Source organism: Centrocercus urophasianus, unplaced genomic scaffold, assembly GCF_019232065.1.
Source record: "Centrocercus urophasianus isolate 14NV4802_14NV808 unplaced genomic scaffold, USGS_Curo_1.0 seq_12, whole genome shotgun sequence".
Taxonomy (NCBI): domain Eukaryota; kingdom Metazoa; phylum Chordata; class Aves; order Galliformes; family Phasianidae; genus Centrocercus; species Centrocercus urophasianus.
In genome coordinates, this window is record NW_024884364.1 from 60,372,728 (window position 1) to 60,400,513 (window position 27,786).

The 27,786-nt window shown below is 39.4% G+C and overlaps 1 protein-coding gene across 3 annotated transcripts; it reads right to left on the reverse strand.

Moving 5' to 3' along the window:
• Positions 1 to 27,770, reverse strand: SEPTIN10 (septin 10). 3 transcript variants are annotated; one of them, XM_042809772.1, is made up of 10 exons: positions 27,677 to 27,770; positions 20,236 to 20,350; positions 19,409 to 19,604; positions 17,741 to 17,927; positions 14,159 to 14,320; positions 13,348 to 13,444; positions 11,391 to 11,559; positions 4,506 to 4,638; positions 1,955 to 2,142; positions 1 to 830 (listed from the first exon to the last, which is right to left on the reverse strand). In XM_042809772.1, the coding sequence occupies exons 1-10, from the start codon at positions 27,695 to 27,697 to the stop codon at positions 815 to 817; spliced, it is 1,284 nt and encodes a 427-aa protein (XP_042665706.1). In that variant the 5' UTR covers positions 27,698 to 27,770; the 3' UTR covers positions 1 to 814. The 3 variants fall into 3 exon arrangements, with proteins under 3 accessions (XP_042665706.1, XP_042665707.1, XP_042665708.1); XM_042809774.1 differs by lacking the exon at positions 1 to 830 and adding an exon at positions 852 to 1,732; XM_042809773.1 differs by lacking the exons at positions 20,236 to 20,350; positions 27,677 to 27,770 and adding an exon at positions 18,332 to 18,387 and having other exon boundaries at positions 19,409 to 19,481.
• Positions 27,771 to 27,786: the final 16 nt, after the last annotated feature.

The window sequence follows — 27,786 nt, forward strand, 5'->3', positions numbered from 1 at the left end:
TTATGCAAAACCAAAGTATTTTATTTCTGTCAACTTAGTATTTCATTTTTAAAAAGTCCTACAAAACCATTTCAGAGGACTGCAGCTCCTGGAGAATGTTTCCCATTTGTTACTATGACTACTCAAAAGACAAAAAAGAAGTTTGAAAGTTGTTTTAACCCAAAGCTCTTGAAGCTAACAGTGTAAAGTTTAACCTCTGCTGTAACCAGACACCACAACAAGAAATTGTAGGTACTTTCCAAATTGTAAGTAACATTAGATAAAGTATCATGCAACGGTGCAGCATTGCAAAATATCTCAATGGATTGCATCTGAGAATGAGGACAGCACTTGTAAATAAAAGCCTATAAATAAACAACTGTCAGCAAAATAAGTAAATGGTTACATTATGTCAGCACTTGTATTAAGTAATATTTAGTAGACTAGTATGTCACATGAAAATAACTCTTTAGAAAGGCCAGAGTAGATCTATTCACTCAATACTTTTGTACTAAGGCATTCATACTATGAATGGAAGAGTTCATAGCACGCATCTTTTCTTTGGTACAATGCACATAAAACAAATCAAAGCTGGCCACACGTACATGAAGCAAGGGTGCATCAAGGCAGATGCATACAAGAAAGTCCACAGACAACAGCTGCCATTGTCACACCATGTGCATGCTGCTCAAACTTAAGAACTCTCTCATAGCCTGCAGCAACCAAGAGAGACTGTCCAATTCCTTTAGTAAGAAACTGCAACTCCTTGACCTCCAAAACCATACTGTGCATCACGGCTTCCCCAAAATAAATTATCATTCTTCCATCATTGGTATTACGTAAAGCTGGAACTGAAAAACAAAAGCAAGCGTATGAATTGTAACGTATTCTGAAGAAATAAAACTAAGCCAGAGAAAACATCTGGAAATCTCCTGAACTCGTGAGTTAATCACAACAGTACAGGTTACCACTTTTGTTACCCATAGTTCCCCTTTTCCAGAAAAAAATAATTAAAAAAAAGAAGTCTAGGAATAAGAATTCAGTGGCATTATTTGAAATGCAATAAAATTTGTCAAAAACCAGCAGCAGGCTTCTGGCATACATCCCAAAACTTCAAAGCTGTCTTGCCGATATTTCTGGAAGTACGAGCACCCACAAAGCTTCTGCAGGTTTTCATACTCCAGGAGTTATGCATACCTTGTGTACAAAAGACCTGCTTTTAAGTGCCATGAGATATTAACAAAATCGCATCCACAATGAAACAGAAACCTATCAGGAACGGAGAATAATAAACTGACAACATCTGCTATTTACATTATTTAATGTCTATAAATGAAGAAGATGAACACATTTATTCTGGAGACTATTTCTGAAAGCATCTCTAAAATTTCACAGATTATTCAGGCTTTTGTTTTGGTGTGGAGACAGAAAGAGCATCAAGCGAAGCGTGCATCAGATCATACTCTGCAGACAGTGTCATTTTTAGAACCAATTTTATTAATCACTCCTCAGAGAAGTCTGTAACAGGAAGACAAATCTAGAACTATGGGACAGCAGCAGACAGGTCACTTCACAAAGCTGATGCAACCTACATTCAAAATCTGAATGCTGCTGCAGCCAATACTATTTCTGGAATTCCCTGGCAGAATTTCTCTCCCTCTCTAACTTCTCCCTCTTGCTCTGTTTGTGACCATTCATAACTTCTTCCTTTGTGATGTCAAAACACAGCAGTTCAAGTCGAAAACCTTTGTCCCTTCATAGGGGGGGCAGGGGAAAAAAATAAAAAGAATGCTCACAGAATATACAACAATTACTCTAAATGTTAATTTTAGAGGCAGAGATCGAAGCATGACAGAATTGCAAGCACAGAACAGAACAGGAACACATTCACGTCTTCTCTAAAAGATGACTAGAATTTGTGTTACAAAAGTGAAAGATTTTTCTATTGCTATCTCTGATGACTAACAGCACTTACTTTTTGCGGTCCTTGTCTCTCTTCAAGCTAACAGGAGTAGAGACCATTGGCTGTGTTTGGTGTAATTCAGCATTAGCTTTCTTCATGTTAAACAGAGCGATTTCTTCCTCTAAAGCTTTTCTCTTCTTCTCTAATTTCAGTTTCTCCTCTTGATGCACTAGCATAAGATGTTCAAACTTAGCCTGTATCTGTTGAAAGCACAGAAAATGCATTTCCAACTAGTAACACAGGGTGGCGATATCACAATACAAAAGCACTGCAATTCCAGTAAAAACCACCTCAGCTAATGTTAAAACTACAAAAAACTGCATTCTTTCCCCAAAATCAGCAATCCAGAAGAATATATCAGATTTATATTGCATTTTTCCTATGGATGCCAGGCTACCACACACAAAAAATGAGGGTTGAAATGATGGAAAATGCTACATTAGTATTAGATCTATTGCAGGATGTACCTTTCTTAGATCAAAAACAAGGATTCCTTTAGAGAGGAAACAAAAATATTAAATCAGAAAGTGTCAAGCAGAATCCACTTTCCTTAAACCAGGCGGGCAAGAAACCACGTATACTTCTTTTATATAGGGTATGTGTTTTAATATGTTCATTAATTACATGTATGTATTAATGTGTATACACACAATTAGGTTGGGGAGTTACTTGTCACCTGCCAGAAGTTAACTGCTTTTCTGCATCCAAAAATCTTTAGGGTTTTTTTGATGTATTAATGGATTCTAGCCTTGGATGTATTTGACCTGTTAAAACACACTTGTGTAATTGTGCATGGTAACCAGGGAGTACTGCCTGCCTCTCTTTCTCACCTCCCACCTACCCCTGCTTTGGTGTCCTTCTGACCAGCTGGATCAAGATGCTCATCTGGCTGAAAACTATAACCCTACCAAAATACTCTTGGATTTCAACTACGTCATTTCTCTGATCCAACCAATAACATTAAACACATAGAAGCTACATGCACAGCTTCAGACTCAAGTGAACTCAAGTGCTTGCGGAGGCACAAAGCTTGTGCCCCTGAATTATGTCAATATAGAATCACAGAATCCTTAGAGTTGGAAGGACATTTAAAGGTCATGTGTTCTAAGTCCCCTGCAATGAATAAGGACATGCACAGCTCCATCAGGTTGCCTTGGGGCTGATCCAGCCTCGCCTTGGAAGCCTCCAGGATGGGGCATCCACCACCTCTCTGGGCAACCAGTTCCAGCATACAGAAGTTGTATGACTCAATCTTAGTGCAGCTATAGAGGTACAAAAGTCAGATTTATTTCCATCTTGCACAAAGAAAGAGCAAAAATAATACTGTAAAAATATATCAGTATGCCTATCCTATACAACAGAGCTGTCAGGTTTTATAGATGTGTCTATACTGCGTATACTATTCGTCATTTATTTCATTACTACAGTTAATCCAATGCATTGCAATAAAAAAAATAACTCAGGGTAGAAAACATAAGGTCCTAAAGCTATTGTACCACTCCAGAGCAGTAACACTGCACATTGTAAGTACAAGTTTCCTCTAAATGAAGGACACAAAAGCCATCCTCAGTACAATGGAAACTCCTGTTTTTCTCTTATTTCCATATACACATACACACTTCTAGGAGAACGAGCAGCAGCAGGGTATATGACAAATGTTCTTTGCAAGTGACTGCATTATTGTTTTCTGACATCAGGAACTGGGAAAATAAATATCCATAATTCAACTGCAATATGCAGAGCTCACAGAAACTGCACGGTATAAAGCACAGAAGGAAAAACATCAAAGGGTATCACAGATAATGTGTAAAACTCAGCTGTGTCTGTTTTGAACAGAAACAAGTAATATTCCAATTGGACAGCCTCCTACTGAGAATGACTGAACCTGATACTCTCCACCACTAGCACAGGGGACTACACAGGTTTAGAAAATACAGTATATTAAGTCTCCTTTGTACTTAAAACATGCATCTGAACCTACTACTATTGTAATATAAGAACAAGCCCCTTCAATCTGCAGGTGAGAAGAACTCATGGGACATGGCAGGAAGGGATCTCAGACAACAATATTTTTCTGTTTAATATCTCACCACAAAACTCAATTCTACTGTAATGGACAAAAAATAATAACTGTAATTGCATGATTCATTAGTGACTAGGCCATGGCTAACTGTCATAAATTGCTGCAATGTGACTTTTAGAGGCCCCAACAGACAGGTTACTCTTCCAGCAACCTAAGCCTGAAAAGCACCTGCTGTGCTGATATAACAAACACATCTCCATTATATTCATCACCATATTCCTTCCTACTGTCTTGTCCCAGCTATCAACTAAACATGCTGCACACCATAACCTCTCTCATTCCATAAAAGTTTGCCATTTATTTCTGAGCATCTAATCAACGTGCTAAGCTAATCTTTGTAGTCAATCTGCTTTTGATTTTAAGCATTACTGCCACCGACTAGAAAATCAACTAGTTGATTAGAAGATCAACTAGTTGTGATTTTGATAAGAGCTGTTCCATATCTCAGCACACAAACTCACGACAGACCAGCACACTTACTCGTTGCTCTGCTTCTTTCAATACTGCTTCTTTCTCCTTCACTCTCTGCACAAACTTCTGCCTCATCTCCTCCTCTCTTCGTTGCAGCTCAAGGTAGAACTTGCGCCTCTTTGCCTCATAGGCTTCCTGCAGACTGAAGTCCAAAAACATAAGCAGGTCTCCAGCAAACTGTTCAACTCAGTGTGAAAAACTAACAATCTGGAACGTTATTTAAACAAATCAAATGCATCTGAGATATAAAGTATCATAGTTCTCCACGTAGTAATTCATAGACTTCAGTAGAAACAGGTTTCTGAGTTTTCTTAGCTTTAAGTAAATAACCTTGCAAAACCAAAAAATATCAAAGCTAACAGTACTTTACTTCTCAAAGTAAATAAAGCACTTGAGAAATCTCACATTCTAGTTGTAACTTTCAAATACAAATTATTCGCACTGGAGGCAGAAGTTAGTTATTAACCAAGACACTGAAATTGTGAGAAAAATCCTCTCAAAACTTCCACAGTGTGAAACCTCAGCCTTAACACGGGACTTTACAAACACAGTGCATCTGGATGCAACTACTGATTGCTCACTCATTATGTCATTTACTCATCTAGCTGCATGTCAGACATTTTCTCCAGGAGAATACTGTGAGAAACCATATTGAAAGCTTTGAGGAAATCCAGAATGATGACGTGAACCGGTTCCCTTCGGTCAGCTGAGTGGGTAACCTTGTCATAAAAGGCCATAAGTTTGTTAAACAGGACTTTACCCTGTAAGGACATGTTGGCTGTGACCTGTGACTGTGCTGTCTTTCAGGTGTTTGTCAATGACTCCCACAGTAATGCTCTGCACAATTTTGCCAGGCCCTGAAGTGAGATGGACAGGTCTGTAGATACCAGGGTCTTCCTTCTTGCCCTTCTTGAAAACTGGAAGAATGTGAGCCAGTTTCCAGTCCCAAGGTCATTATAAAATAATTGAGACAGATCTCACGATGACATCCTCGAGCACTCCCGGTATTCCACGTTTTTCCTTCCACATTTTCCAAACTCACTCTAATAGACATTGCAATATGCAAGAAAATTTTCTTTCCACTGAAAAACAGGTACTCAAAATTGAGAAATTTCCTCTGTATCCACGCGTACCATAGCAAATTAAAATATGCTGATAATTCACACAAATACTATCACATAGTTGATACTTTCAGGGTATATACCACCACTTTCTGCCAGCAAAGCTCTGCTTGGGAAAAAAGGAATACAGCCTGTGTACGCCTGTATCTCCTATCCCAAAGAACATGGTAACTTCAAAAAGCAGGGCACAGTAACTTCAAAAAGCATACCTGTTTAGTGCTACAAATTCTTTCAATAAAACTTTTACAACTTCTCTAAATCACATGATTCCACAAAAGCAAACGTGGAGGATCAGAGCTGCAATTATGGTTATAATAAAACCAAAAGGATCTCTCCAGTTTCTTGCAGGGGAAAAGGACACGCAGAAACATCAGAACAATTTCTTCTTTAACCTGGGGCTGCTCTTGTAAACCATTCAATACTTCCTTAAAACTGACTAGCCAGCCTCTCAGATATCCCCAATTACTATTACTTTGCTTGCTGTCTTTCACGCCCTTCACTCTGAAGTAAAATACATTTATATGTATGTATTTCTTACACTAAAAACATACATAAAGTACTCAACATTGCTTTATATTCTTTACTGCTTTATATTATTTATTTAAAATTAAATGCATTATACACACACTTTTGTACCGAGTTTGAAGTCTCACTCTTAGTTTTTAACAATTTTTACTGAAAGGATTTATAAATGGAGAGACGACACAGGACATCTAAAAACTCATTTATTTAGAGCAACAGGAAGCTGAAATCTCTTTCTTCTGTATTTTAAGATGACTGAATAGTTTCCCAATCCTAAAGTCACTTACTTTTATTCAAAATATAACCTAAGGAGACAGAATAATCATCTTGAAATTGCACATGCAGACTTAAAATTCTGTAAGATCACAAAGTAAAAAAGTTCTCTTCCTATCCAACAATATCTGAGTGATACTTTGCAACCAAATGAGTTCAGCAGGACAACATTCTGCTTTGGTTTGATTTGTTGTTGTTGTTTTGTGTTGTTGTTTGTTTTTTTAAATCAATGTAGGTCTTAGCCTTGTATCTGCCACTTGAAATATGGACATGGTTTTCACACCACCTTTGAGTTCAGACAGCACATGCAGTAACAGTAAAGCTACAGCACAGGTTACTCAAGTGCCAGCAGCCTTGCTGTGTGTCAGCTGTGCTAACAAACACTCTGCCTTTGGGTGTAGTGCAGCAAAAAAGCTAAAGCAAAGACTCGACTAAACTAACACGCTGCAGGTGCATCTTATTTCAGTGTGTGGACATCTTCAGGCTCAATCTAAGCTAGTTTATCAGATAAAATCAGTAAAGGAGAAGTCTTGATATCAGTAATAGATTAACCTTGCAGACACTGGGTTTACCACACAATCAAATTACATGTTTAAAAACTATGAAAAATTAATTTTAAAAAATTATCATGCATTCTCTCATTTTTCTTGGTTGGACTTCAATAATTTTATACCTTGTACTCTGCAAAGAAAGCCTATGCTTTACTAACCCATTACATGGCTCCTAACAACACTTATCACCTACCTTTCTACAGGAGAAAAGCTGTCACGTATAGCTTTCTTATTTGCATAAGGCTTCCAACATGGAAGTCCAAAAATAAAGATGCAAATCAGGCACAATCTGTTCGTAAACTGAGACTCTAACTGAAGTGAAATTCATAGCTTGGTGGAACACAACTGTTGTGTGTTTTGTTGACTCTGGATAAGACACTCAAACTGTTCTGCAGTTTGTTCATTTAAAACTTAAAACGATTTTCAAGTTTGAAAAATATTCCTGGAACTTTCTATCTAACATTTCAATACCAGTGAAAGCGTATCATAAAAAAAAAGTTAACTAGTAGCAGGTATCACTAGCACAGTCCCTTGACTCAGTGGACTACGTTGCTATGAAGCAACATTTAGGATGTGGCAGATCTAAATAATTACCATCTTCCCAACAAAGGCTTGAAAAAAACCCATGTATTTTGGCTGGAGTTCAGTCTTCCCATACAGAGGTTAAAGTATTTAGCTTGAATGCAAGGATCAACACTTGGTCAGATGAACTCCAAATCCAGGGGACTTCCTGAGGAAGTCTAATAGACTTTTAGATACGTTGTTTTCCTTCCTTAGAAAAGACAATTTGAATCACACAAATGATCCTCTACATGGGAACTTCTGATTGAATCCTTCCTGTTCTCCTTGCATCCTCAAAACAGACTGAAAACAAACCTGTTTTTGTTCTATCACTGCAAGGTCTGAATACTCCAGTTTTAGAGAGAAATAAGAGAAGGTACTTCACATACTGAGAAACTGAAGCATTTAAGATGAAGAAACTGTACCTTCTGAACACAAAAAAACAACTACACTAGAGAATAATTAACATCAGAGAATCAGAACATGCAAGCAAACAGCCCAAATATCAACCTTTTTTCAACAGACTCTTGCCTATCATTTTTCTTCTTTCCAAACCAGGAGAGCTCCCTGAGGCAATAACACAGTTTGCAATCAAAAAGTGGACTAACAAAATACCCAAATTCAATAATTTAATAGTCCTCTCCACCCCTGCAAACATCTAAGCTTTCCAGACACTCATATTTTGACATTTGTTTGGCTGGAAGCAGTCTTCATATCTAATTGCTGTTTCCTACCGTCCCAAACTTCTCTGCTCTAGGTGTCTCAGCAGTCATCTCTTGCTGAGAATGATTTGAATCTAGGAGGTTGACAACTTTGCAGTCTAAGATTTCCTAGTGGAAGTAACTAGACCATCAAAATGGCAGGACTGGACAGCCCCCCCACACACACACAAAAGAAGGTCTTCAGGTGTCCCATAAAAAACAAAATTCGATAATGGTTTGTGTTTTTTTTCCACATGGAAGAGTTGAAGCCTTTATGGATGTCCAACTGTAACCCATCCCGGAAGGTACCTGAAAATCCAAGAATTACTGACGTTGCTTTGCACCCACATACAGTTTTGGATGAATAAACTACTACTGTATTTTTAAATCCAAGTACATCCTTGTACAAGAACTCCACAACTAGCTTTTGTACTTCATGCCAAAAAACAGGGCACGTTACCTCCTCAAGTGTCAATGTTTAAATGCTACAAACATCAGTGCTGTAACATTTTCTGAAGCTCTCATAAAGCAATCCAACTCAGATTATCAAATTCAGCATGTAGGCAGCTACATCACAGGCATAAAATGTGACTTTTCAATATGAATTCCGATCACCAAATAAGACATGAAATTCTAACACTCATATACTGCTATTTATATTATTTGTAGACTAAAACTAAACCTTTTACAATTCCTGAGCATGTAACTGTAAACATCTTGAAGGACAAACAGCCCCTATTGTGACAGAAACTTAAATTTGCAAGTCAGAAAAACAAAACCCATTGAGCTTCCTCTATGGAAAGTGGCATTTTTCCATCACACACTGAGCATAACGCACTTCATGGTTTCATCAGCAGCTTCATAAAGCACCTTATGGATGAGGTTACTAATTATGTCACATACAGATCTGCTATATTCTCTTCCCTTTTTATGGTATTATAAAATGTCTCTCACAAATGACCAAATGCCTTCCATTTCAGACCTCAGTGTCTTTCACCATGCCACACAACTAAGGGACAAACATCCTAGATCAGGTCCCACTTGTTTCTTCCTTTCTCTGTCAACTGGGGAAAAAGTTTATGTTGCTGGATTTGCATGCAATACTATTCTTATCCTTCCAAAATAGTTATATTTCCAACAGACGTGATTTGCCAAAAATAATTCTTAAAGAGTGCTGTCTTGCCCCAGCACTCTTAATAAGCTGACATTTAATGGCCCATGCATAAAAATTACACACCAGAGGGAAGTAATCTTTTCTATAACTTCACTAAATCAACTTCACACATGTAAAATACTACGACATTCTGATGTCAAAGTAGACCATCCTGCTACTTTACGTGGTTAACAAAGTGTCAACTGTTTAAGGGTTCTGCAAAGACAACTCTCGTATTTGTGGAAAAAAATATAGTTCTGTGGACATTTTTTTTTTTAATTTAAGAATTCTTAGTTTGAAATGGCTGTACATTGTGAAATTCAAGTTCAGGAAAGCAAAAGGTACTGCAGTCAATATCCCCATGAACAAATCTATACGCTTTCCTTTGACAAAGAAAATAAGGTATCAGCTGTTAGCGTGTGTTCTCAAACCCAATGAAAAGTCTATGGTCAATTACAGTGGGCTTTAAACCTCATTCACCTTTGGTCTCTATGTATGAAAAGGATTTATTTCTTTCTTTTTAAGTCAAGAGAAATGTCACAGTGATTCATGGTCAGCTTAAGATCTAAATTAACTACTCAAGCATGCCTTGGCATTAAGGTTTCAGAAAGTGCCCATGTCCAGCATCCTCCTTGATACATTCTTCTTATTTAATGATCACCTTGAACAATATAGAAATCAGACTCAGTGAAAGAAATGCTGTTCCATCAACACTACGAGTTAAAGTAACTGCAACTTCTTTAGAACTTCTGCACAAAGTAAAGCTGAAAGCAAAGAATTTAAGCTGCTAAAAACAATCTGAAGGGAAGCTATTTCTACCAGAACACTTAAATACGTTCTGAATTGCTATGTGAAACAAGTTAAAAATCCAACTGGTTCCAAGTATTAGAAACTGTTTTTAATGCAAATCCATACTTTGTTTTCATGCCTGGTTTAAGCTGGTATTTTCCACAGTGACTATGTGGTAACTGCACTCTGCTAAATCATGAAGACTGAAGATTCCCAAAGCATGAGCTTCTCCCCATCAGGATGATAACAATTTGCACACTTACAAAATACAGCTCTACATATGAAATGACCAAAGGAAGTTGGAAGAAAGAGAGGAAGGATTTGAAAATAACAGATTAAATAAACTGGATATAGAAATTAGAAGTACTTCCTACAGAAAACAGCTTTACTGCACGAACAGCTGAGTGTCTCTAACCCTTTGCTTTACTCCACTCTGGAACAACTTCTTACAGTATAATAAGAGATAACTTGACCCAAAAAGGCTAAATGTTTGTTATTACAGAAGATAATGAAGGAAGTAAACAGTGTAAACAATGATTTTGTACAAGTTTTTGCTTCAGCTCCTGCTGAATTTTAAGTGCAGCCAAACCATTGCTTGAATCAGACATTATTAGAGAAAAAGTAAAACAGCACTATTTCTATAATGAGAACATTCCAGAAGGCATACAGTGTACATACCTCTGAAAAATGGATATTCTCCCCAGTGAAAATTAAAATGCTCAAGTTTTTTTAAAAAACAGATGTATTTCAGAAATAGAGCTTGTATGCCTGTAAAAGCCATGCTCATATAAACTCATATACTGTTCCATGAAAATAAATGAATGAACAGATGTGTACTTACACTGATTTAGAAAAAAATAATAACATATAAACATTCTCTCTCTCTCATAAGAACTGTTCTAACTGTGAATCTTGTTTGATATTGTGCTGATACAGTCAAATATGCAATGAATGAAAGTGGAAAGCCAGTGCTGTATACAGAATCACAGAATCACAGAATGACCCAGGTTGGAAGGGACCTCAAGGATCATGAATCTCCAGCCCCTCTGCCACATGCAGGGCCACCAACCTCCCCATTTAACACTAGACCAGGCTGCCCAGGCCCCATCCAACCTGGCCTTGAGCATCTCCAGGGATGGGGCATCCACAACCTCTGTGGGCAGCCTGTTCCAGCACCTCACCACTCTCTCTGTAAAGAACTTAATGTACAATAAGACTCTTACCTTACTGGCTTGTTCTCAGGGTCAGTGTCTCTGAAGCCCATCTCCTGCAGTCTGCAGCTCCTGTACAGCTCATAATGGCGTGTGTGAGTCTGCTCTATTAAATCTTCCATATTTGTGCAAATAAGCATCTCACGGAGCTTCACAAAGTCACAGTGGTTCTCATTTTCCACTAATCAGTTAAAAGAGGGATCATCATACACAAGTACAGAAATTGTCAAAATATATTTTAAATACCATTGAGATTCTTCTATTTTGTTCACTGACTACACTTCTAGGAAAAAGGATCTGTACTTCTTGTACCTCCTGCACTTTCTTGTGATTTCTAATACACAAATTGAAGCACTAACCGTATGTACCACTGAACATGCTCCAGTATGTCCTGATTTCACATTTGAATTGAGCAACTATTAATTTCTCTTTTTCTCTTCTGACAATCAGGAAACCTTACAATCTGGTAATGCTAGAGGCACTGCCATAATATCAACCAACCCAAATATCACATACAGCATCATATGGCTTGATTCCAGGAAAGCATCAATGTTGGAACTGCAGACTTCAAATATGAATTTCTAAATTCTCTAAGCTGCTTATACAAAATACAATTGATATGACAGTAGTGGCTAATAACAGATCATGTGAATATCAATGAATCTTACAATTACGAAAGACCATAAAAATATGCAGGTCACTCCAAAAGTAACGACTTTTATTTATTTCCATGGAAATGACAACAAATACAAGGAGCACAATAACACTATTTGAGAGAGCCCATCCTCAGCTCCAAAACACTCTTTCTCAACACAGACACCACCAGTAGCTATGCACTTTCACCACTTATAAACAAGACCCTATGTGCCATGTCTGTAAAAATCTACATCAGCAGAGGTGACCCACTGCTTCACAGCTGCTGTAATGGCAGTTGCTAAGAAAATGTTGCCCACAAAATCCATCTTTTGTCAGCGTGAACAGATGGAAGTCAGAAGGTGCCAAATCCGAACTACATGGTGAGTGTGGTTATCTTTTTCTCTAGAAGTTCAAGGCTTCAGCTTAGTCATAAACTGCAATGTAGCCATCAGTCAACGGTTTGCTCAGGCTCCAGGAAATCCAAAAGGCACAACCCTTTCCTATAGAAAAGACACTGCACATCACTTTACCCGCTGTGTCTTGAACCTTCTATTTGATAGGGAATTCACATCACCACCCTATGGATTGCTATTTTGACTCCAGCTCATAGCAGTGGCACCACATCTCATAACAGGTAATGATGTGACCCAGGCAACTGTCACCTTAAGCCCAGTATTGGTTCAGTAGGTCCCAACAAACTCGCATACTGTGTTCTTTCCGCCCCTATTTGAGCATTTATGGGACCCACAGGGGGCACACTTTGTGTTATTCCAGTACTGCCACCATTACTGAAGCTGATACTCAGTTCCATATACACTTCCCTGTCATAATCTACCAATCTGCATGCATGAGCTAATCGAAATGCTCTGCATCTTGTGGAGAACTGCTGTGCATGGCCATTCAGAACACGACTTGTCTTTCATGTCGCTTCTGCTATTGCTGAAATGCAGCATCCACCACCTCATTGCTCACATCCACCATTATGGTATCCAGAAGTGTTCAGCAAGTGTTGATGAATCTGTATGGAGGAGTTCAATGACAGCCCTTTGTTTCATGAGCATTTCCATGTCAGATGCCACTGTTTCAGAATGCCCCTCTGCTGCCATGTATCACATGGCAATAAAATGCAAGTGAATACTGGCAGGAAGGTCCAACCTCTACTGCTATCCCACCAACATTTGCCTCTTACATTGTAAGCCAACAAAATAAAACATGACACATTACTTTCAGGATGACCTGCATATTTTTATGGTCTTTTTTAATTATAAGATTAACTGACATTCATAGAGGCTGTTACTAGCCACCACTGTTATACACTTGAGAATTCATTTACCTTGTACAATGCCCCAAGGGTACTGACGAGCTTTCACCATTTTGTTTCCAATTTTCACCACTTCTGTACTTCCCACTACAGCAAAAGGTAAATGCCCCTGCAAGAGTCACACCAACACAGCCTTATTTCTCAGTGTTCTTACGTAACAAACGAAAAGCAAGCAATCCAGAAATAAACAAAGGGTAAAAAAATCTACCACAAAAGGAGCGAGTACAGCTAGAACGCTCAGAACACCCAGCTTTAGCTTACAGGCTCATTTTAAAATGACAAGGTAGATCTGAAAGCACAACAGTGAAAGAGCTTGGAGTGCACCTGACTTTGTGATTCCTGAAGATAATCTGTCCTGCTATGGAAGGAAAGTAACAACAACAAAAAGGAAAAAGCAAACAGAAAACAGTTCTGCAGACATAAAAAACAGAGAAAACTGGAGAAATGAGTCACCTGACTACCTTCTCTAAAACATCTAAGGTACCATTCACTATGAAAAAGAGCAGATCAGTTTATCTATGTTAGTAGATGTACATTAAACATCCAGAAAAAGGGAAAGTATTTATGAGTAAGATCCTCTTTCCAGAACCAGAAAACAAGGAGCCTCCTAAAACAAGCAGCACCAACAGCAAAGGGACAGGGAAACCTAGGGTCAGGGGGAGCCCAAAAGCATGGGAGTCATTTACAGAAAGAGAAAATAAATAACCAACTTGCAAAAAATATAAAGCCATAAACCTCAACACAGCCACGGAAGAACAGGCATGAATCAGTGTTACAGTGATGCTTTAATACTGAAATATTGACATTACTTCCACTTACTTACATTCATGATAGTATTAATTTGAGAAACAGCTTCATCATCAGTTGGAAACTGGTATATCTGGATACCACTGCTAACTAATTCAGCAATGAGTTTCCTCTTGAATTGCTGCAGTTCTGTTTTAGAAATGCTGTCTGCTTTGCCTATAAGTGGTATAATGTTCACCTATTAATGACAAAATACATGAAATCTGTAAGACATCAATTTTGAGACAACATTAACAAATTTCTTTGGTCGTAACTCTTCAAAACTACCCTTTCAGTCTAAACTTTTCCATCAATATCTGATTCATTTCAACTATAACCAAAGAAAACTTCACATGTCATTAAAATATATTCACTGCCACCATTTGAAAACAGTAACGCTTTATTTAATTCCCCATAACTAACTCTGAGAAAAGAATTAGGAAGGAGACCTCATACAGCGTATCACTCAAAAGAACAGCAATGCCTACTTATTATCAAATAAGTCATGAAGTATTTATATCTCTGTTTAAAAAATGGAATTTTTTATTGATAGCAATGGGGGACATGTCAGGTATTAAAAGTTGGGAAGTTAAATGCACAAAGAAAAGGCTGCCAACACCTCAGCTTCCCTTCAGGTACAACAAGGTCCGTACTGTCACCCATAGCTCTTACTCCACTAGCACAGCAACGAGGTTGACTTGTACCTGCTGAAGGCAGAAGAACATCTAACACTGAAGAATCTTGCCTCCAAGTTGTTGCAGTAGTTACTCAGAATTCTAAATTCAATCCTAATGCTGTAAGTTGACCTATCTGCTAAAATAGTTATGACAGTAACTCAGTACTCTTAAGAATAATTCAGTATCTGTGACCCTCCTAGCACCCCTTTCAGAACAGGACACCAAGAATTAGTGCTCAAAATTCTAGTGGATCACTGCAATTCTTCAGTGAATTTGAGAGTTCTGGATGGTTCCTTGATTACAGACACACAAAAAAAAAAGGAAGAAAAAACACACACACACCCCATTTTGTATTGTTCTGACTATTCTGCCTGAATGGAATTTCCATAGCATGAACTTTCAAGACTCCATTCAGTAATTTTTCCGACACTGCAAAGACAGCAAAAGACTTCAAGACAACACTGACCTGTGTCAGGAGGGCAGGAAAAAGTAATACTAAGCATTGAGTCAAATAAACAACCTCCCTAGAAAGATAACTGTGCTAACAAGTGCTTGCAAAGCAGATATACGTAATGCCTAGCACATCAATATTTCAGAAGTATTTCAGGGAAGTGAGTTTTGTGCAGTCCCCCTAATTCTAGATAAAACACATGGTGTTACAATTTCAGAAAAAAAAAAACTCTCTCAAAATCACTATCATTAAAACAAACCACTTTATTCTTTAAGCTAGAAGTTTCTTACCCTCGTTCACTTTGTCTTCCTGCCTCTAGGGCTCCTCCCTCCCCAGTTTCCTCATACTAACATTAATGTATGACTTCTAAGATTAACTGGTGATATTCCTTAACAATGTAGCACGTGCAGCCTAAGCATACATGTGGTTAAATCAAAATGCTACATATATTATTTTGATGACTGATATAACTTAGGATTGTATAAACAACCTGACACAGCTAGTAGAAATCCAAAGCTTCTGCTAAATTAGCTGAGGTATACTGAGCTAGATTTTCACTGCACAGCTCTAAAAATGGATGGAAGAATCCTAAGACTTTAATTAACCTTCAATCCGCCTTCTCAACATAAAAGGTTTACAGGCCCATCTAACTAGGAGAGATTGGTAATGAATAGGAAGGAAACATTGCTGTGGGGACAAGTAACAAAACAAAAGCAAGATCACTGCAAACTGAGTCTAGTTATCAATACTGATGTTAAATCATACCTGTCATTAAAATGTTAAAGCAGTACTACCGTGGCTTTAGATAAGCAACAGAAATAGTCTTTTTCATCTGTTAAACAATCTATTTCTACTTGCAGCTCCTAAGGTTTACTTGACAACTAGTATCTCAGTACTTTCATCCAAGAACAACACTAATTGAAAGCATGCACTGACCTGTACTCACAGGAGACTTGAACTATATTGAGCTGGACAACATCCAGATGTGCTCCAAGTCGCAGTGCTTCCATCTATGCCTGCTGCTCACTTGGGCACCAGCTAACCCCTTTCAGCTCCTTCCCAAATCACAACTCTCACTGCACAAAGCTGAATTCTGAATTCCATAGGCCATTAACACAGAATCACTTCAACCCCACATAAAAAGTCAACGCCTGAAACTAAAATAGCAGTCTTCATCTTCTCCCGTTGTGTGCAGCAGCTCCTTTCCAGGTAGAACTAAAATCTGCACAGCTCTACAAGGAGATAGATTACTTTTCAGTTTCCTAAGTAGGCAAAATTCTTTAGTTTTCAGTTTAAATCAGTCTCCTCATCCAGGAAACTGACTGAGGAAAACACTTAAGCACGCACAGTGTGAAGGAGCAGCTGAGCCTGCTTCTTTCAAACAGCAGTGCAGACTTACTGAAGTTTAACTTCAAGAAGTAGTTTAAAGTAGTTCAACTAAAACAACAACAAAAAGCCGCTGGGATAAAGGTTTTTCTTTATCCATGCACACAGTTTTGTTGTGTGTTAGCACCAAATTCAGCCCTTTGATCATCCTTCATATCCATGATATGCAAAGTATCACTTTCTTCCCTCACACTTAAAAAATAGACTATTTTTCTAAATTACAATTGTAATGTAACACCTCACATTAACGTCAAAGCATCTGTTGCTCCATTATGCTATAGAGAATGAAAAAAAAAATTCATACTTGAAATTATTATTGGTTGGTATTTGGCACATATATTTAAGTATATTTGAAGGTGTCCACATGTTAAGAAGTACACTTACACCTCATGTACAGGAAAAAGAACATGCTGACAGTAAAACACAAACTAAAAGGCAATAAAACCAAACACTGCAGCATTCCAAATTCTTAACATTATAACAGAAAATAGAAGAATTCTCCTCTCTTCTTTTATCAAACAAGATTTCCTAAAATGGCTCAAATATTTAGCTTCTTCCAATTCACACAAACCCATTCTAAGAAGAATCATAAGAATTTAGAATTTAGAAAGAAATAATCACTAGAAACTATTTTAATGGTTGCAAAATTAATCAATATGTGTAGTTTAAAACATTAACACAGACCATCATAGAAAAGTCAGGCTAGAGGAGCTCACAGCACTCACCTCTTCAGCTGTTTATAACAAACATCTTTACAGTGCTGCAAAGTTTTCTATACACCAATTTTCCAGCAGCCTCAAAACTCGATAGTGAACTAGAAACTACAAACTTCATTAGAAACATTACAATACTCATGGAGGGTATCCTAATCAATCAGTAAGATGTGAAGAGATTGTTTGTGTTCTTCCCATGTGTGAATAAATAAGTGATGAACTCCAAACTTTTGGTTGAACTGAGTGGTTCTGAAGTTAAAAAACAAACAAACAAAACACAATCTCCTAAAACCAGTCACACAGATTTGGAACGAAGAGTTGGTAGCAGACTTATAAGCTGCAAGATGAGTCAGAAAACAGAACAAGTCCTAAGAGCTGTTTCAAAGTCTTACCTTTCTGTCTAGACTTTTCATGGTTAACAAATCTAGAGTCTTTAGGGAATGGCCTGTAGGTGAAATGATGTAGAGGCATACGTGGATGCGAGTATCATGGTAGTTAAATATAGAACGTTTAATTTTCAGTTCTTCTTGGAGATAGGCTTCAAATTGTGCATCTATGTAATCCACTATTGGCTGATAGCTGTAAGAAATAAAATAAAATGAAATAACCAGACATTAGCTATTCCCAAACAAGCTAAGGAAGAAATTAATCTTGTACTGTTGTGCATTTTCATTTTACAATTGAACAGGGTGCTCACGTAGCTGCATGACACAGCAGAAAATTAAGTGCACTGATCCTAATTTCTGATAGGCTACTCCAAAAATAATTGTACACCTAAAACAGATAAAATACTCTGTAGCTATTTTAAGTGGAGAAAAAGAAAAAAAAAAAAGGCTACGTAAATTTACTTTTGCTTATTAGTGATCTTTTCAAGAGATGTTTTATAAACTTTGGCCATGAAGCTGTGCAACCACAGAACACTTAGATTCGAGAAAGACACACAAAACTTCTAGATACAAGAAAGAACATGCAATTACCAGTACCAAGAAATAGGACTTCCAGAATCCTCTGAAGATGAAGTACTGTACATGAGAGAGCTCTTAAACAATAAACAAAAATTGGAAGGGAGGAATGTGAGAGAAGAATGAAAATCTGATTTGCAACATCAGTACAGTTTAAGCAAGCTTCATCCTGCTTAAAGCACAACTATAATCTCCTTTCAAAAAGAAAGTGTTGCCAGATGTCCAAGCAGGACCTCACAGTTTTGCTGCCACTAAAATTTACTAGACCAAGTCAAATGCAAACAAAGTTCAAAAGCAATAGTTGTATCCAAAATTAATAAAGGGTTAAAAGGCAGCTTCTTACAATATATCAACATCTCTAGTATCTATATTAATATCTATACACATCACACTCATCCCAGTCTCTAGCATTAGCTGTTTTCCCATGATATCGTAGGACAGAGATCTCATGACAATCCTAATGTGATTCTCTAACCTTCATTTATAATTAACACAATTTAGGCACCCATGTAGCATGAAGGACTACTAGAATTCATTATAATGAAAGAAAAAAATCTGCTGAGATACAGTTCAATATTTTAAAATCTTCAGTTCATAACAGCAGAGACAAAACTGATGCTGCACTTCTGTATCTTTTGATTGAGCTGACCAACTTAAAGGACTTCAAGAATCCACATGATGTTCCTTCCTGTTTGAAGTCCTTAATATAATCCAATATTTAAAACAAAAACAAAAAAAACCTACAACCAACAACCTACAGATCTACTCTCTATAATGTAGTGTACATCATAACCTTCTTGGTTGTTTAAATAGTCCCCCATGGAACTTATCACCCTGCTCAAAAGAAACTCTACGCACTACTGCACTTCTTATTTGCACGTATTTATAAAAGATTTTATTATAAAGAAGGGAGCAGATTTAGCTGATTTCTCAGTTTCCTAGACAAGAAGGAAAACACTACCTGCTTTGGTACACAGAGAAAACGGTTAACCAAATATTTAGTAGACATGTAAGAAAAACATTTACTACAAAGTCCAAAGAAGAATCAAACTGGAATTGAAGAACTTCTGCATGCATTAGCAACAGGGCAACACTTACCTATCTTCTTTGTTTATCTGGTCACCAAATCCCACTGTACTCACAACGGTTAGTTTCAAACGAACGTTGCTTTCATGGAGTTCGTATCTCTGAGCTTTAAGTCTTACATTTGGGTGAAAATGAGTTGACACCAAGTCATCAAAACTGATGTTAAATAGACTGTTTATTAAGGTAGATTTCCCAGATCCAGTTTCCCCTAAGGTTAAACAGAAGGGTTGGGGGAGAAATAAAATACCGGCCAAGCACACCAAGTGCTATCAGAACAACCTGACAAATCCACCAAAAAATATTAAATAATTTCTCCAAACAGTTGCTGCATTCCTTTTTTTTTTTTTTTTTTTTTAATATAAAGAGCACTAAATACCTTCTGTTAAATTTTTATCACATAGACAGGAGACACTTAATACTTACCTATAATGAGTAATAAGCAGAACTGCAGGCAAATTTACCATTGATTCAAAAGCTAAGTAACTACCTGTGAAACCACAGGGTTAGACAATTTTTATAAAAAAGCATTTATTTGGGAAGCACAGAAATATGTCTGTATTATCGCCTTGGATTTTAGAACTTTTTGACCTAAAGCTCTATTGCAGTAAAAACTGTATAGCCTCATTCACTCAAAAGAATCCAAGAAGCTGTCTACAAATCGTAAGTGCACGATGCCCACTTTCAACATTTCTTGTCTTCCTGTTCTTTATAAAAATGCTAAATATAAACCCAAATTATTGATACAAATGAGCAAAGTTGAGGAGAGAGTGGAACTGCACTTCATGCTTAACGAGTCAATTCCTAAGGAGAGGTGTAGCTTACAACCAAACAGCACCTACCGATACAAAGAATGTTGAAGCAAAAGCCCTGCTTGATGGATTTGTTAACCAGCTGATCAGGTAAAGTATCAAAACCAACATGGCCAGACAAGGGTAAGGATCGAAGGCCATCATTCTGCAATAAAAAAAAATAAAAAAAAAAAAAAAAAAAAAAAAGTATGTTATCAAAGCGAGTTGCAAAGCAATTCGCAATGGCAAGAAAGGAACTCTGTTGGTAAGCCAGAATTCATTCCTTAGAATTTACAAGGAACTCAGGAAAGCAACAGTCCAGGAGAAAAAAGAATCTTTCAGCTCAGCTTTACACTATAACTTCAGAAAATACTCAGATTTACTCTGCACAGCTATTTGCAGTGTCGAAGTAAAGACCCTTTTTTTTTGGGGGGGGGGGAGGAGGGGGATGGGGGAGGAAAGGGGCATGGGGGAACAGAAATGAAATGGACAAGTCCAACTAAAAATGTAAACTAAAAAACACAGAAAAAATATCAAATCACATTTGATTTGCTCTAAGAAATGAAGAAAAGACTATTAAAAACAACTTCTGAGACAGATTTCAAAATAGGGACATAATCAGAGGAAGGTATGTATTAGCAATCAGAATACATTCTGAGTAGCTGGAATTGTATTACTTTATTTTATATAAGTAACTATTTCATTACTTACACATCAGAGCTCTAGATAATATATACTACTAGAAATGTCTATAGGAGCACACTGTGCTTTTAATATCCAGAATCCTGCAATCCTGCATCACAACACCAAGGCAATGAGCATACAAAAAAACCCCAAAAAACGAAACATAAGATTATCAGTTTATACAGTTCTGTTTCAAAGCATTCCATATCAAAAGTATAAACAGCAACAAGTCCATGCTATTCTGCCTCTTCTCTTTGCAATCCACTTGCCCTTAGTGGCTCCTGGGAATGTGTCTATAGCCAACTGTGGAAATACCTTCATTTAATAGTCCCAAGCACAAAGGAGTGCCACCTTTTATAGCAGGTATGCTATACAGCAAGTGTCAGACTGCTTGCAGCTAAAAGGATGCAGACATGGCTTACAGCAGATGGTTCCCCTCCTCTGGTTTTGTTCAGGATTTCTTGTGTGGGACTACAGACTGCGCTCGCTGTCAATTTAGACCGATGTACTCAGGCATCTCTGCTTAGACTAATGCAACGAGGAGAAACCACTGCCCTGTGCATCCCGCTCCATGCCCACCGCGCTGTGCTGCAGCCCCTTTCCCCGACCCCCAGCTGCCCTCCCCTGACAGCTCCATGCCGTTCCCTCAGCCCTGTCGCTGTCACACAGAGCAGAGCTCAGCGCTGCCCCTCCGCTCCCTGTGAGGAGCTGCACCGCCATCAGGCCTCCCCTCAGCTCCTCTGCTCTGCGCTGAGCACAACGAGGGACCTCAGCTGCTCTCCACACGCCTTGCCTTACAGACCCTTCCCCACCTTTGTAGGGTTTTTTGATTGAAGTCCACTTTAATTTCTGTGACCAAACCCAACAAAAGCCACAAGCTGGTTGGCCATTTCCAGAAGTCACTAGAAACAAATACTGCATCACCCAGGAGGCACTACAACAGGATTAAATCTGCTTAGCAAGGCATGAGTGAGAAACCTCATATTACAGCTGTGCCCACAGCACATGGGAAAGCAGCAGGAGTCCTCACAGCCTGTAACTCCGGAACTTCCATTTTCGGAAGGAAGAAAGTGATTAATCACAACCGAACAATTCAGCACGAAAGTGTATTGTTTTCTGGGAACAGAAATTAAAAACAATCTCTTCTACCACTGTTACATTAGTTGTTTATCACAAAAACTGATAAAATTTCTGTGAAACAGGGAAAATGGGAAATCATAAATGTGCAAAACAAGGCACCTTCTCTGTGCTTAGCTTAGAAAGCTATGGCTGTGTTTACAGCTCGACAGTATGGCCGCATCACTCTTTAAAAATTCATCATTTCTTTGTGTTTCTGAGTTTCTCCCAGAGAACTCTACTTACGGATATGTGTGTGCTTCAGTCAGGAAAGAGATATGTCTGCAACAAACATGTATGCAGTTGTCAAGACAATCATTTGAAGTTTGCTATTTTAAAATAGCGTATTTCATCTTTCTTCAGTACACAGAAGTTAATTTAATGATATCACAGTTACAAGTGAAAACGAGAACTGTTTTTCTGGAAATGTAAATACACAGAAGTCCACTGCAAGTGCTGTGTCATTTCACACAAAAGCTTGACACCAGAAACGCTCTGGTAAGCTGTAAATGCATCATAAAAGAAAAGGCTACTAGAACGTGAATCGTATTTCCCCTACATGTAATTTAGAACCTTAGTCACAAGGTTGCTCTTCTCAGTTCTTTGTGCCAGAGCTAATGACTTGGTAAACCAACAAGCTAACCACCAACCACCGCCTCCGCCCCAAACCTCACATCTCACCAGCTCTGCATGACCCGACAGTGAGAACGTGCATGGCCACAAAGTACGTAACAGCTGGAATTTCAAGCACAAAGAGTATTTGTTATATCAGTCATGAGAACAGGTTTTAATGTCTTGCCCTATTGTTCTCATTTTAAAGAGAAAACTGACAGACTGAAGGATGATCAGAACAAAATGACTCAGGGTCTATTTACATCTTTCCAAGAAAATGGTCAGAGTTGCCTTGAACATAGAGGAGGAGACTTTTGGTATTGCACATGTGAAAAGAATTACATTAATAGTTGAGGGTGATGAAAAGCTGGAAACTTCAGGGTCTATCTCTAAGTCTGCATACTATTTCAGGGATTTAAACCACTACTAAGCTGTTCAGACAGCCGTCCTAAAACTCAACTGACTCTTCAAGAACCAATAACACTGTAGTAAAAGCTTTTAGCTGTTAAACTTCCAAGAAACATGGTGTTGTTCAATTTCAACTGAAGACTCAGCCATGCTGATTTAGAAGAATATATCCTTGCACGTTGTACTTCTGTTTTCCACATGAAAAACATCATAACATTGAGTCCTACTGTCCTGATCTGGAGACTTGCAACCATCCATGCTCTTATAATAAATACCTTTGTAAATCTGTTAAGTCTGACAAACGTGGGAACATTCATATAGAGAGTAATAAGCTACATTTTCCCTTCCAAAATTTTCCAAGCACATCATGACTAGACAACCTTAGTGGTCTTTTCCAACCTTAATATTCCGTTTGTTTCCTCCAGCACCCCATGCAGCCTCACTGTGTTACTATCTAATCTAATATCAGAGACATTAAATTCACAAGCCTGATTATGAAATATCTGCACTCTTACTACTTTTCTAAGAAAGAGTATGTCATTTGGTTGAAAAACAAGTTGTTTCTGTTTCAACTGTTTAGGAAAACAGTGACAACTAACGCATTACCAAACATAAATCACGCAAAAGCAGTTAAGTTGCTGTACTAGTTAGTCCTTTTGAATCGGCTTCAGCTGCCTGGAGCAGCTAAATCATGTTTGAAGACAGCTCACCACCCAACTTTATTCAGTGAAGTATTCAAGGCCTGCAGGCCAAATGCTACTAGGGCTGGAGTACTCCAGTAAATTCTTCCTGTTTCTCATTTCTTTCTTAGAATGAATAGTCTCATCAAAATAGCAAACAATTTAGGCAGGTTGCGGTGGTTCAAATCACATCTTGCTCCTCCCCTACAATTTGTTTTTTAAAAGGTTGGTAGCGTAACATTCACAGAACCAGCAAAAGCAGTACCCCGAGTACACTGGTTTACAGAAAGTGGTCTAGCCCATTAGAAGCAGTGTGCAAATAAAAATTATTGTCTGAGACAAAAGTAGTATTTTTTTTCTTTCAGAAACGAAGTTCTATTTTAACCCTGCCATGTATTTCAGACTAAAATTGCACAACACTGGGCCATCCCACATCAAAGGCTGCATCTTGGACTTACACAGGTATCCCAGATAAGCCTCCTGCAGAACCAGACTTGCAGTCCAAGCAAACCATTACCTCAGCAGTCTGCTGGCCTGCAGGCTCTGCAAACGTGACTCATTCAGAGTCCCAAGTCTCTCACAACAGCAAACAGCTGAGGGTATTCATTAAACCAAAAAATTAATTTTAATTCCCCAATACCAAGTGACACTATGGTACAATCAATTACCTCTCTAATGCCATTAAATTTAATCCAATAAATATTAACATTGCTAGTGCCTCAAAACAGACATTCTATTTTTCTACTCTGAAAATTATTTTCCATTTTTGGGTGGTCAAACTGTAAAATGAAGATGCAGCCATGCATACCGCTGGTGAATCTCTATTCAGATACATGCATGAAGGAGAAACAGAGCAGGTGGGATGAGCAGAGGGAACAGAAAGGGAATCTTGGCAAAGTAACACAGAAGAAAGGCAACAGGGGAGTAAGGTAGGAAAACAAAAATACAAAAAAAAGTCCATGAAGATACAGAGTAAGAAAAGAAATATGCAAAAAATTACAAGGGATTAATACATCAGCCTACTCTGTAAAATGAAAAGAAATACAAGGAGTCAAATATGAAGCAAAATATGCCAAAAACCACTGCATAGGAACTTATTGGCCAAAGGGTGATTCAAAGTAAAGTCATTTGAGAAATTTTACAAAGAGTGAACAAGTGATTTACTCACCATGTCAGAAACCAGCAGCCAGCTTTCAGGAGACTGATCCAAAGGATCTTGAGCTCAGAATTCTTACAGCTCTTGCAAATGACCCTTTACACAGCATTCTGCAGTACCTACAATTTCTTTTTTCTAGTCCACTTCAACACACGAGGCAGCCAACTGCCTTCAACCACTGAGCACCTCAAACTTCCTTGATATATACATGGGCAAAGCAAGAAGCACACTGCTGTCAGCTGAGGGCATGCAGCTCGCTGTGCTGCTGCTGCAGAGAACTGCTGGATTCTATTTGATGATAATTAGCAGAAAAGAAGCAAAAAAGCAGAAGCATCTTGCTCATTTTCCAGTTGTGGGGAGGTGATTTCACAGGGACTTGCAAATGTCACGAAGGCCTCTCTTTCACAGCAGGTATTTAAGTAACCTGAGAATGTGGCACGCTTTGTACCTGCACCTCCTGCACTGCAGGTAATGAGGAAAACAAAGTAAGGAGCTGAAATCTGCTGCAGCGCACTGAGATGCCTGTGATAAGAGAAAATAATCGGCACTGACGCAGCCACCACTTTGCTTCAGTAGACGTGCCCTGAGCTGGCTGCGAGCCCCTGAGGCACTGTGTTTCCTGGACAGCAGCAGTCAGCAGCAGTCCGTGGCCCTTCATGTCCACACCAAGAGCAAAGCCCTGGGTGCGAGGGGCAGCAGCTGGCAGCGGGTGTCTGACTGCAACGTGGATCACTTTCTTCTTCTCCCCTTTAATTAGTCAATGCTGAGCATTGTGCGCTGTTCTACAGCTACAGGAGCTGCCAGAACTTTCCCAGAAGTCAAAATTTCAAAACTTGGAAGCATTGAATGCATGTATCTCAAGACTGTGTGCAGCCTGATTGTGTGGTAAGGTCAGACTGCACTCTGAGAGATTTTGCATTCCTTCTATGAAAGGACTGAGAACAAAACCCTTCCCACAACATACTCAGAAACACTTCAATGATTGCACAGCATGTGCCAAGCTAGGAAATCTTATTTGATGTCACTTTGTTACTTGAAAACCCAAGGGTAAAGCACTGTTCCCCATGACAAACCAATCTCATCCTTCTGCTTTTAGGTCTCTCTTCTGTGAAGCCTTCCACCTCCGTGCTCCTCTCTTTTCTTCCCAGACCTAGTGGGCCCTCCAGTCCCACTCCCAGTCTCTGTTGCTGCTTTACTACTTCTCTTCAACCTCAATCTTTTTGTAGTGCTTCTTAAACTTCAGCTCTTAGGTTTTTCTCCTTTCAGTATCTTACCAGCCTCCCACAAAATGGCCCAGAGGAGAGTAACTCCAGCTGCAGCAAGGAGGTGTCAGTATCTTGCCTCATGTGACAAGTGACAGAATCACAGAATGGCCCGGGTTGGAAGGGACCTCAAGGACCATGAATCTCCAGCCCCCCTGCCACATGCAGGGCCACCAACCTCCCCATTTAACACTAGACCAGGCTGCCCAGGGCCCCATCCAATCTGGCCTTGAACACCTCCAGGGACGGGGCATCCACAACCTCTGTGGGCAGCCTGTTCCAGCACCTCACCACTCTCTCTGTAAAGAATTTCCCCCTGACATCTGCATCCCCCTGACAGGATGCAAGGAATCACGTCCCAGGTGTGGTTTAGACTGAATATCAGTGACAATTTCTTCATGGAGAGGATGGTCAAGCATTGAAACAAGCCACCTGGGGAAAAAGTGGGATCCTCATTCCTGAAGTATTTAAGAGGTGTGTTGACGCAGCACTAAGGAAGAAGGCTTAGTGGTGGGACTCATACTGTTAGGTGATGGTTGGACCTGGTGATCTCAGAGATCTCTCTGTGATTTTATGAGACTCCCAAAGTACAGTGGCTGTCCTCCATTCATAGAATCATAGAACCATTAAGATTGGAAAAGACAACTAAGATCATCATGTCCAATCATCAGCCTATCCCCACCATGCCCAGTAAACATGTCCCTCAGTGCTACATTTCCACATTACTTCAACACTTCCAGGGACAGTGACTCCCAAGCCTCCCTGGGCAATCCGTGCCAGTGCCTTATCACATTTTCTGAGAAGAAATGTTTCCTAACGTCCAACCTGAACCTCTCTTGGCGCAACTTGGGGCCATTCCCTCAAGTCCTATTGCTGTTACCTGGGAGAAGTCGCTGACTCCCACCTCACCACAGCCTCCTTTCAGGTCATTGCATGGAGCAATAAGGTCTCCCCTGAGCTTCCTCTTCTCTAGGCTGAATGATCCCAGCTCCCTCAGCCCTTCTCCCAGGGCAGCCTCCCATACAGCCACACTGCATAACACCGAAGTGGGACAAAGCCTGGAGCCACCCAACCAGGTACTTTGCCTACCGGCATAAAATGCAGATTACTGGCTGTGCAGCCAGGGCGGAGGAATTCTCCCTAAAAAACAAACAAACAAAATAACCTCCTCTCACTCTGCCTTACATGCATGCTTCGCATTGCTAAGGTGCGAAACACAGCAGAGGACTCCATTTCACACTCATACTCTAAATTCCAGTGTTAACACACTGACGGTACTGTGCACCCGAAGCCTAGGAACCCATCGCTTTGCCCTCATACACAGAGTAGCATTTCTCTAATATCCAGGATGCAGCGTATTTCTGGAAACTCACAGCACCCTCTGAGACCTTCCACAACATCTGTAACCCCTGGCAGCTTCGGCTGCCCAACTACGAGAGCTCCAGTCGGTTGCCAATCGTACCGTACCGTACCGTTCCTCCCCTGGAGGCCGTTGCCCCGCGTTGTCCCGTTCCCTCTCCCGTCGCAGCGGGCAGGCGCTGGCAGCCCCCTCTGCTCCCCGCGGCTAGACTTACCGGCTGCCCCGCGCCGGCCATGGCCCCGGGAGGGACGGAGAGCGGCGAGACGAGACGGAGCGCCGCGACACAACCCTCCCATCCTCCGCAGCCCCAGCGGGGACCGGGAG